General features: G+C 35.0%; 1 protein-coding gene across 1 annotated transcript; it reads right to left on the bottom strand.

The window, feature by feature from the left end:
* Positions 1-2725: 2725 nt before the first annotated feature.
* JCHAIN (joining chain of multimeric IgA and IgM) lies at positions 2726-11870 on the bottom strand. The gene is made up of 4 exons (XM_059669443.1): positions 11714-11870; positions 8294-8420; positions 4417-4497; positions 2726-3724 (listed from the first exon to the last, which is right to left on the bottom strand). The coding sequence occupies exons 1-4, from the start codon at positions 11775-11777 to the stop codon at positions 3520-3522; spliced, it is 477 nt and encodes a 158-aa protein (XP_059525426.1). The 5' UTR covers positions 11778-11870; the 3' UTR covers positions 2726-3519.
* Between the last annotated feature and the right edge of the window lie 592 nt (positions 11871-12462).

Here is a 12462-nt window from a genome sequence, read left to right as displayed (position 1 = left end):
CATTTCACAACAGGATCAAAGCTTTTGGTTTGGTCCACCCATTCTTCCTTGCCTCTCACCCTTAGCCCTGTAACATCAGCCACTGACTAGACCTTTATCTCTCATTTTGAAATCATGGCCAATAAGATTTAGAAACAGGATTTAGCGGGTAACAAACAAAATCCCATTTGGCAGAGCAGAATTCTTCAAATAAAGGAGAAAGCTGAGCTGTAATTGGGCACAGATATGATTGTGAAATAGACGAAGCGGCTCTCAAAGCCCATCACTTCCCCAATCACGGTCCTCTGCACTCAGTGTCCATTTCATCTGCCTGAGACCCAGCACCTTCTTTTCTGTGCTTCATCAGAAAATGGACAGTCTTGGATTCAATTACCACTTCTCCATACACTATCTGTAAAACCTATGAATATTACTTCATCTCTTTGCATCTCAGTTTCATCATTTGTAAAATGTACTTATTTCATTAGGGCAGTTGAGGATTAAACGAAACATGTTAAAAATGAATATGCATTGTACTTCATAAATCAACCACCAGGAGGAGATGGAAGCTTATAATTCTAAAGCCGTGGTTCTCACAAGATTCCAAGCAGCTGCTGGAAATTTTTTGAAAAATGTACTTGCTCCTGCTGTATCCCAGAACTACTTAGTCATCATGGGGGTTGGGAGGGAGGAATCTGTTTCAATGAGTCCTCGGGGTGAATCTCATGCATGCTAAAAACTGAGAATCAGTGATCCTATACGATCACATTGTTTTCTGATTTGTTGCCTGGATAAAGAGAAGAGCCAGAAGTCAATTAACACACAATGACAACTGCAATTTACAGAGGGTTACTGAATGCTATAATAGCTGTAATGAGTGGTGTACATAAATGATGGCATGTATCCTTATTTTTACAAGCTATGAGAGAGTTGTTTTTACTCCTATTTTTAATCAGATTGAATGAACTTGCCTTAGTGATGTCATTTAGTCACTAAGTATAGAATCTAGGCCATGAATTTACCCACTAAGCTACACAGCCACCCAAAGCCAAGACCTGGAAAGATCATTAAAAATCATTCCTATCCATAGTCTTAAAGTGAATACTTGACTTGTGTCTACTGGTTTTCAAGGGCCTGGCACAAAGGAACATTACTCTTATTGTTAATTAATGTAATTTTCTCTGGCTGGTGCTGAGTGTGCTCACTTACTAGTAAGTAATAGCTAAGCACTATGCAGAAGAAAAACATTCTCACCACTAATACCCACTTATACCTGTCCTTTAAAAACAGCATCCATTTAATTCACATTTGAAAAGGACAGAAATAATTGACTTATAACAGATCAGTAAATTGGTCACATTAACCTCAAAATGTCACAGTAACTGTAAAAAATGTTATAGTGGGCAAAATGATTATCAGAGGGCTTCTATTGATATTTGTTGAGACTATGGCAGTGATTGAGTTTTCATTGCCATTTAAGAGACCAGTGAACCAGACTATTAATTATGCACTGAGTTCATTTTCTCAATAACATAAAGGTAAGCCCAAGAGTCATTCTGAGGATAAAATTAAATAACATAGGTGAATCACATGGACGTGAATAATGTTCAGTATCAACATCATCATCATTAAATCAGATACCTCATAATTGGCTACTATGTTCATTCAGGCCCCACAGAAGCAGAATCCAAGATGAAATTAAAGGTACAAGATATTTATTAGGAAAAACACCTGTGAAAGAAAATGGGGCAGGAGCCCAAGAAGGCTGGGAGAGCCATCAGACTCTGACTCAGGTCTGACCTGTGTGGAGGAAAGAAGGTGGTAAGGAAGATTGCATCAGTAATATATAATGAAGGTGTGGTGCTAAGAAATTTCCAGTGAAGCTGATGGGGAGTCCTCAAGTCAGTCACCCATCAGAGGAATCCTGTGTGTCCCAGGCACTGGTCTGTATTAGAATCCTTACCCTCTCAGGCAGCCCATGTACCTCATACAAACACAGTGGTGGGTACCAGAGCCATTGGTCAAATGCGCTCCCTGCAAACAACCGAGAGGCTCCTTTCAGAGCTGCCTCCTCTGCGTTGCTTCCTTGGTGTTTCCTTGCTAATTGTTGACTAATACAAGCAAACATATGAGTAAAACTAACAGGAACGCTTTCATCTTTCTTCAGTAACTCTCATTTAAGAGCCACCAGCTACTTTGGATTTGTATTGAATGAGTTAATACTTAAACCACTGATTGATGCCTAGCTAATGGTGAGTACTAAACTGTTACTAATATGAGGATCTTCGAGTTTAACTGAACTTCTAAAAGAAGGAAGGTCCCAGGACTATAAGTCTGAGGTCCTCTTCTAGCTGGCATTTAATGAGGCAGTGTGGTCACAAAACCTTTTCCTATTAGGTAGGCAAAAAAAAACCAAGGCAAAGATGAGGAGACAGAGAGGAGCCTCTCCAGAAACTATCTCCCCGCAAAAGTTCTTATCACAAGAAACAGAATTGCTTGTAATTGTATGAGGTGAGAGATGTTAACTAAACTTAGGAACACTATGTTTGTCCTGAGGGACCTTGCCTTCTTATTTAATTTTAGTTTTAAATCACAAAGCTATCTCAGATAAGTACATGTATGAATTCAGTGATTAATGCATAACCACATCATACTTACAAACTATTCATAAGTAATCAATTATATTTAACTTACATACAACAAAGTTAACACAAACTTTTTTCCAATAAATTATTTCACACAGGTATATGCTTAAAAATCTATTTAATTGTTCAAACTGTGCTAGAGAATACATATTGTGGAATACATATTTCATTAGATTCAGCTACAACATTGATGATTTCCAATGGGAATTTCTTACATCACCCTGATTTTTTTAAATTTTATCCAAAAAAATGTATCATCTGCTACCAAATCTGTGTTATGTCAAAACAAATTTTATAATTCTGCATTTAATTATGTAACTTTCAGCTCACTGGTTTCACAAATATTACAGATCCAATTTTAATTATTTTTAAATATTTCTAAAACATGTTTTCTAATCACTTATTTAATGAAGATCTATAATTGACTTGTGTTTGCATATCACTTTTCTCTACACATTTTACTTTTTGTCAAAGAGAATAGCCTGGAATGTGCAAAAGCTCTGGCTCTCCAAGGCAAAGCAAAAAAAAAAAAAAGAAAAGAAAAAAGTACAAAAAACACCCACAAAATATAATTCTGTATCCTGATTTTTAAACTTAAGTTTTGTTCTCTCTCATTGTCTATTTTTTTAAATGTTAGAAATTATATTATTAACATAGACCCCTTCAGGCAAGGGCAATAAGAGATTCAACACTGTAAATGTGAACATACAATACTTAAGAGTTGAGAAGTAATTACCTAATAAAAATAACAATGTTACTATTTTAATTACTTGGAGGATGGAGTTTTACATTATCAAAATATTGTGGCTTCAAATTCATTGGTAATAATATATTAACTTTCTGGATCAAAATGGAGAGCCTTTCAAGATAAGCTGTGCCGTCAACAACGACTTAATTAGTCAGGATAGCAGGACTCCGGGGTCAAGGCAGTTTCCACCATTACGGTCTTACCACCATATGAAAATGGGACCTTATTTGTATAGCACTTGTTTCGGTCATAGGCGTAGCAGGTTTCATTGTCTTCATCACAGATATTGCTCTGGGTGGCAGTAACCACTTGGTTTCCCAGTTCCACTTGTGTAGAATCACATTTTTTACACCTGAAAAACAAATCTATGCATTAGACAATCCCCATCAAATGTTGTATCCAAAATAAATTCATTCTTTGCAGTGCTCTACAGTGTAGAATGGTTTATGGGATGTTTTTCAACCTTTAATATAAAAATTAATTGAAAGAAAGTAAGTAATATAAGTAGAAGTTGCTATATGGTGTAGGGAAAACAATATTGTTTTCCCTACACCATATAGCAACTTCTACTCTGTTAGATTAATTGCCAATTGTGTATTGGAATTAAGTAAGTTATTTACAGTGACAAAGAAGGAAGAATATTTTTAAAGAAATTGTTTGATACTGAATTCTGTAGTTTCCAAAAAAAACACCTACATGTTAATATGCCTGAAATCCAATTACTGAGCTATTAAGACAAATCAGCCCTTCCTGTACTAATGGCAAGTATTTCTTTGTTAGAATAAACTTATAGCTAACTTTTATCTGTGATTACATTTTATGAATTTATGGTACCTAATAATTAACATGAGAATTAATGTATTCAAAAGTTAAAATTATATTGATAAATGTTTAGACCTCAACATATTTTCCAAAACATTCTTACTAACAAGTTAATTTTTTAAAGTTATTAACTTGCATATATATATATGCATATATATATATATATACATATATATACACATATATATATGTATTAGTAGTAGTTGAAAGAAAATCTCTTACATGTCAGACAAATGGTACACAAATTTGGTTCTCATTGGCGAGGTGGGATCAGAGATATTCTCCCTGTTGTTAACAGGAACACTAAAAAAGAGAAGAACAAGTCAAAATGATGAAATTAACAGATACTGCTATTTTTTGGTAATAGGTATATTGCTAGGGCAGTACTTTTTCATGAGGGCATTTAGTGAATTTAGCATTCTACTAGTAAAAGAATCTATGGTGATGCTCATACTCAGATTTCACAGTAATTTGCTATAATTTAAGCATTTCCCATTCAAAATAAACCTCACAACAGCTCCTCTGTCAGTGATGTTTGCTTACTTGGCAAATCCATTTTTCCCTTTAGCAATCAGCTCAAGTTTTACCCTCTCTATGGTCTCTATGATAACTTAGATCCCATCTCCACCCCTCTATAAACTCCTTCCTCTGTAGTCTTATTAAGCTCATCTATCTTTATTATAACAAACACCATATCATAGCTGCTTGAGGCATAACTTCCCTAGACTACATAGTTCCTTGAGGCAAAAACAGTTATGTATTCCCAGTGCCTCACTACTTGTGTAGTATGTGGAATATGTTCAATATTTGTGGAATGAATGGACAGTTATTAGTACCCACAATTCTGAAATGCATAAATTATAAATCAGAGAGGTTAGCAACCTTCCCAAGATCACACAACTACTAAGTAGTAAAGCTGTAGCTGGAATCCAAATCTCTTGATTTGGTGATTTCCATGAAAAATTAGAAAAATTAGATAGTTCAGGTGATCTTATTAACTTGTACATTTTTTCATCTATGTCATTTTTCTCCTCATATGCACTCATCCCTACCAAAAGATACAAAGAAAAACTTGTGTTTCCTAACTCAGTGTTTAGCAATAATATTCATATAAATATCCAAGCAAAAACCTGGATACCATCCCTGAGTCCTCCCTTTCTATCATGACCTATATTTAATCCCATGTCACAGTTCAATTGATTCAAACTCTTTGCATCTGTGAAATCCATCCACTTGGTTCAGGACACTGCCTCTTCTCTCCTAGCAATGCCTTCCTTCAGTCTTGACCCCTACAATGCACTGGCTACATTATTGCCAAAATGGCCTTTCTAAAATACGAGCCTAATTTCCTTCTCTCCTTAAAACCTACCGTGTCTCTCCAGAAATACCAGGGTATCTTTAATGACATGCCTGTCACTCTCCAGCCTCATCTCTCACCATGCCACCCTCTTTACACGACATGCCAGCTCTAAACAACAGCTGACAATTCCACAAACTTACCAGGCTTTTCTCGTCTCCAAGTTTTAATAATAAAAACAAACAAACAAACAAAAAACACACAGTTCTAACATTTACTAAGCGCTTACAGTGTACTTGGTACTATGCTAAATATATTACATGATGATCTCATATAATCCTTATAGCAACCCTTATTCCTTTTCCTTTAGAATGATCTTCCTCACTTATCAACCCTGTCGTTCCCCACACATTTACAAAATTAATTCCCATTCAGCCAGCTAACAGCCATCGTTCACTTCCACTACTTTCTCCGAACATTCTTCCTGCCTCCACTGCCACTCTGCACCAGCCCACAAGGATTGGACTGGGTGCCCTCTAACATCCTATGCCTATTCCTGTCATCATAGCATCTACAATACTGTATTGTAATTGGCTTTTTAACTGTTTACAGTTCCCTACTCACCTGTAAATTCTCCAACAGTCCCCAACTCCAACCCTCAGTGGCATTCAGTAGCGCTTAATAAATGTTTGTTGAATGAATGAATGGACCTATTCTTTATTAGCTTGAAAGGCTCTAGTAATATCAGAAAAGGCTTTAAATATTGATAGAGGTAAGGGAATAAACATGTATGAATGTCTACTTTGAGTCAGTGTTCTAGACACTTTTACACATTATCACATTTAATTCTCACAACCCTATAAAGTATATGTGTATATCTACATTACATATATTGTATCCCTTTTTTATAGTTTAGGAAACAGGCTCAAATTAGTCGAGTAATTTACCCAAAGTCATATCGCTAGGAAGTGATGGAGTTGGGAATAATGCCATAATGACATGGCAATAATAATAGAACTTTTAGAAATGAAATCAGAGAACCATTAATACACATCAGGCAAAGTGGATGAAGTAACTGAATTATCTGAATTCAGAAAAAAATATATCATAAAAAGAATGGTCATAGAAAAAAAAGATGAATTAGAGAATTATAGAGTGCCATTTAAAAATCTGAAGATTTAAACATAAGATGTTTAATGTCATGAATGCCATCCATCCCTTCCAGTTGCATGCTTCTCCAACTGTTCTCTAACAGGGAGGTCAGTGGTATAGAGTCTGAATGGTCCGAGAAAACCTGCCAGAGGAAATGATGTCTAACCTAAGACATGCAGGTTGAGAAGAAGTTAACCAGGCTAAGAGGAGTGGGAGAAAGGGTTCTTCAAGCAGAGGAACAACATGCAAAAATAGAAGAGGAAGAAAGCACTGTGAGTGGGGAAAAATAAGGGCACTACAATATTTCTGGATTTTCAAACATGAGGTGAAAAAAAGTGTCAATGGAAGAGCGTGAGCGTTATGCTCACTGTTGTAGGTTAGGCCGAGGCATTTGTAATTCATCGCAGTAACAATGTTGGGTAAACCAAGGTATTTTAAGAAGTGTAGTAACAATCGGGGGAAAAGGAGACATATGTAAAATTTTAGACAAAAAATAAATAAATAAGTATAGTAACATAAAGATAATTGGCATGTAGGTTAGGTGGATGAATAACAGCAAATACTTTTTTTAGTATTTTCTAAAAAGAATAGATCTCAATTTATCTTTATAGTAGCCCCATGAGATATATACTATTTCCCCCTATTTAAAGATGAGCAAGTTGCCCTGACCAGTTAGACTCCATGGATAGAGCACTGGCCTGCAGGGTCCCAGGTTCGGCTCTTGGTCAGGGCACGTGCCTGGATTGTGGGCTCGATCCCCAGTTGGGGGTGTGTAGGAGGAAGCCGATCGATGACTCTCTCATCATTGATGTTTCTAGCTCTCTCCCTCTCCCTTCCTATCTGAAATCAATAAAAATATTTTTTTAAAAAGATAAGCAAGTTGAAGTTTATAGTTAAGTAACTTGCATACAAGAGCACAACCAGTGACCCAACCAGAACTTGAAACAAAATTTTAAAACATTATACTTCTTCCATTGATTAGGTGGAATTGAATGCTATGTTGTTTCAGAAAGAGGTACCCAATTGTTAGGAAACTATTCAAGGCAGAAGTGTTCACAAGGAAGGCTTTACTGATTGGATCCAATAGGAATCTCATTTCTTAAATATTATTAGCATTTTGGCAGTTAAATATCAAGACTCATAACTTATAACTTGGACTACATGTGAAATGAAATGAATATCTGGAGTCCAATGGACAAGTGAAAACTAAACCAAATTAGTCCATTTGATTCGTCTGCCTTACCTCTTACGCTGCCACTTGAGTACTGTGTAAAATACTCTGCAGTTCAGGTGTACAAAATAAAGCTTTTAGTGGTATGTCAAGTTTCATTTTGAACTGATCAAGAGCAACTAAAAGTTCAGATTCAAATGGAAATAACTCCATACAAACAGGGCATGCTGATGACTAGATCTGAACCTTCAGTTATAATCATCTGACCTAGCTGACTGGTTTTAGACTGTGTGGAAACCTTGTTCCTGCTCCCAGCTTGTGCATAATTGACTCAGGTCCATTAACTAGATTCAATCTCCTGTCAAGTGCTACGTATCACAAAGAGGAGCAAGACATAGGTATTACCTTCAAACAATGACTGATATGACAGAGTATCTCTGCTTACAACATGAAGAAGTGAAATATAAAATACCACATACATAATCCTGATGTTCCTCTCCACAATGTCTTGAGTAGGATCATCGGGAGAAGGGATGACCCTAGAAGTAACCCGGGCACACTTGCATTTGTTGTCCACAAGAACAGTCCTTTCATCTTCGTCTTGGGCTGGAAAAATACAATGTATTAAGAAGAAATGGACTTGGGGTGGGGGTGGGGTGGTAAGAGCTGGGAGGAGGGAGATAGGAGGGGGGAAAATGGGAGATACCTGTAATACTATCAACAATAAAATATATATATTTTAAAAGAAGAAGAAACGGGGATGAAAATCTACTTATCAGCTTTGTATTGAGTTAATCTTATTTCCTGCAGAAAAAATCAGTTTTATGGTTGATCCATTTCAGCTTTCTCCATTTGTTCTCCTTCCTAATCTAAAATAGCTGAGTAGAATCTCACAGCGTAGTGAAGGACATCCAAAAGGAATTTTCTTTTTCCCTTGGACCAGTCTAGGTGCACCCGAGCTGAAAGAATTCTGGTTTTAAGCCAATGCTTTTAATGGAGCACAGGTCTCTGAGTGATGTAGCCTTGTAAACGTGAGTACCAGATGCCAAAATAAGAGAAAAAACAAAAAGCTAGACTGGATTTCTCTCAGACCAAAGCATTCCATTCAAAAGTGAACAAAAACTAACATTAGCCTTTGTAAACCCAGTGTGAAATGCCACGTCCTTCACTGGACTCCCCTTTATATACATAGTTTGTTACATTGCATTAGAGCTGAGCACAGATACCCTTCCCCCAAAATAACCTTCCTTCCTACAATTTTAAATATTCTCCACTACAGTCTTCCTAAACTTAATTTACTCTTCTTTTTTTGTAGTAACAATCAGGTTATTATGATATAATGATCCAATCAAAATAACAGGTGCTATATTAATATTTCTCATAAGAATTATTTTTAAAGTTTCAGTATATAGAGATATAAAATGTTACAAATTTGCAAAAACAATTCAGAAAATACTGAGTAAATGTATATTTAATTTAATGTGCCCAAATGCAGAAAAAATTAATAAATGAATAAATTCACAGATGACCCTTAAAGCCTTAATCTGAATATTAGACAAAGAGGTCTGGTAGATGTTGCAAAGAATAAAGAAAGAAAAGGTGTTAATATATGGACTTAGATCAGTTAACAGATGTTTGAAGAGTAAATAGCTTTATTTAATAGTGCTAATTAGGTAAAAATAATGTTAAATATATTTTGTTCCTATAATTTTAGCTAAGTAACCTTTAAAATTCCCTCACATCAAGCCTCAACTGAAAAAAGCAACAACACAAAAATTTAGCACATAAAGTTATAAAGGTTAATGACTGGGATAGATATCAATGTTACTGAAAGCCTAATTTTTCCAGAAATGGTCTCAGAGCTGAGAGGACCTAATTGCATATTTCAGTCTTCGTGATAATTATTACAAAAACATTTTAAGATCATTGTTATTGTACTTATAATTGTCAGAAGTATTTTATAATGTTATTATTCATAACTTCTTAATAAACCTTTGGGTAAAAGTCTACAGCACTGGAGAAGAAACAGTATGAAGTCAATTCAAGATCATCATATAACTTTCTTAACATTTTGAAGAGTAAGAGGAATTAAGCAGGTCCTTTCCCTGCTGCTGTATCCATGAACCTTAAATGCTTTCTCATTAAAGTACAAATGAGCCAGAAATACCTGACCAAAATAAAAATTGAATCAAATATGTGAGTTGACAATTAAGTCTTAAATAGAAAATGTCTATATTTTATTTATGGCATATAATTTATTTTCTTACCTGAAACTTAGGAAAAAAACTAACATTACAGTTGTTATATAGAAATATTAGGCAGCCTACATACCTGCTAGAAAATGTACAAATACTTTCAATTCACCAAGATGTATAGATTCAACATTCTCTCTCACTGACAGGCAGCATTTTCCCTAACAAATCTATTATTAAGGATTGTGCCTTACTTAATTCAAAGAGCAACTGAGATATAGTAGGTGCTCAATAAAATTTGTTAAATTTAATTTAATTCAGTTCAAACAAATAAGAAAATAGACTTAACAACATATTCTACATATGAGCATAATTAATTTACTAAAAGGCGATTCTCTTATACAGAAAAAATAGGAAAGTAGGAGTATGGGTCAGAGGGTCAGAGGGCCTGGGTTCTGACTACTACATGCTTGTTGTGTGAGCTTAAGTAAGATATTTGGCCTCTCTAAATCTCAATGGGCGCAACTATATGTAGAAATTATAATAGCACCTATCCTCAAATGCTTGTGTGAGAATTAAATAGAACAGTATAGCCCTGACTGATTTGGCTCAGTGGATAAAGCGTCAGCCTGCGGACTGAAGGGTCCCAGGTTCGATTCTAGTCAAGGGCATGTACCTTGGTTGCAGGTACATCCCCAGTGGGGGGTGTGCAGGAGGCAACTGATCAATACTTCTCTCTCATCGGTGTTTCTAACTCTCTATCCCTCTCCCTTCCTCTCTGTAAAAAATCAATAAAATATATTTTAAAAAATAAATAAATAGAATCATATATGTAAAGTAGTTAGCATAATGCCTAGAACCTAATATGTGCTCAATAAATGACAGCTCATATGTGTATATGTGTATTTATACATATGTATAGGTACATGTACTATACATGTTTTACTGCTATCTTTATATTGTAAATATAATTAGAAATTCATTATTTTAATGCTAAATTAGTATGAAATATATTTTAAAGGATTATTCTTAATTATATCATAGTCAGTCTTGAAATAAGAATAAACTCAGTTTTAGAAACAATCCAGCCAAGTTATATCACACTAATCATGTGCCCTTCTAGATGAAAATTATTAAAAACTGTACTTCTATATTTAGAATGTACTTTATTTTCTATAATACTTTGAAGGGTTAATAAATAAAATAGCCAAAGTTCGGTCATCAAGTTATAGGCCCTGTAGAACATTGAACATTATTAATAAATCTGTAGGCCCAGATCCAGAAAAGTTCTTAGAACTAATAAGTTCTTAGTCTGTTTCGGAAAATAAAATTCCAATGGAGTCTATGTTGTATTTAAAGTAATTATTACTTAATTTCCCTGAATACGAATTTAAGACACTCAAGAAGAGGACTACTGATTTTTAAGAATCAATATGGATATTCATATAAGTACAGCTATCAATACTTATTCAGAAATATATATTTTCTTATTCTCTAGTTTATTGTACTCAAACAGATAAGAGAAAAAGAATTATAATGAGTCTTGTCTGCTTAAAGATCACTGCCCATATAAAGATTAAGGCATATTAGAGAAAAGTAGCCAGCTAGCTGGCCAACTAAAGCACAAACATTAATGTTTAGATCTGAAGAACAGATTTGTGCTATATTTTTCCTTTCATCTGGGTTTATTTTCAAAATATTACATACCTGTCACAAGAACAGCCTTAACAAAAATGGCCAGGACTCCCCAGAAAAGCAAATGCTTCTTCATCTTGCCTTCACTTCTTTTGAAAACTGGACCTAAAACCAGTCAGGGTTAAGGTGTGTGTGCTATAAGGAGTGTGCAAATGATGTTGCTTCTGCTTTCTTAAAATAACGCTCCAGGCAGCTAACAAACTAAAACCAATCACAACTGTGGCTAAAGTCTGAAATTTTAATGCTGCACTGCAAAGAAATGTATGGCTTAGATTTACCTGTTTTCTCCCAAAGCATCCCCCCAAAGCCATCTTGATGTAATCACTTTTTATTTTACATTTACTCTATCTAATTAATGCAGAAGACTAATAATAATTTCAAGGCAAGAGTCCATTAAGAATGTTAAGTAGGGATGTTTAATGTTATTCCCTAAACAATAAAGTTTTCAAATATAGATGATATTTGTTGGGCGTGGAACAATAAATAAAGGAGGATAAATGAGCATGTTGGTTACTTTTACATGCAACATCAAATCTATGTTACTTTGGGTTCTGAGTTCTCTCATTTTTTAAGAGTCTCCTAGAATTTTGAGAGGCACTAAAAAAATACTTCAGGGTCATAAGTAGGCAAACAGATTTCATAGCTGGCAGTAGAAAACAGCAGAATGAAAGCTATAAAGTCTAGCACATAATTGTTCTCCTTCAATCAATATGTATTGAAAGTCTAGCAAGAACAAAGTGTCATGCTCTAGAGCACACGAT

This window comes from Myotis daubentonii, chromosome 1 (genome assembly GCF_963259705.1).
Source record: "Myotis daubentonii chromosome 1, mMyoDau2.1, whole genome shotgun sequence".
In the NCBI taxonomy this organism is placed as follows: Eukaryota; Metazoa; Chordata; class Mammalia; order Chiroptera; family Vespertilionidae; genus Myotis; species Myotis daubentonii.
The sequence above is the reverse complement of the archived record's forward strand: the minus strand, read 5'-3'. Positions and strand labels throughout refer to the sequence as shown.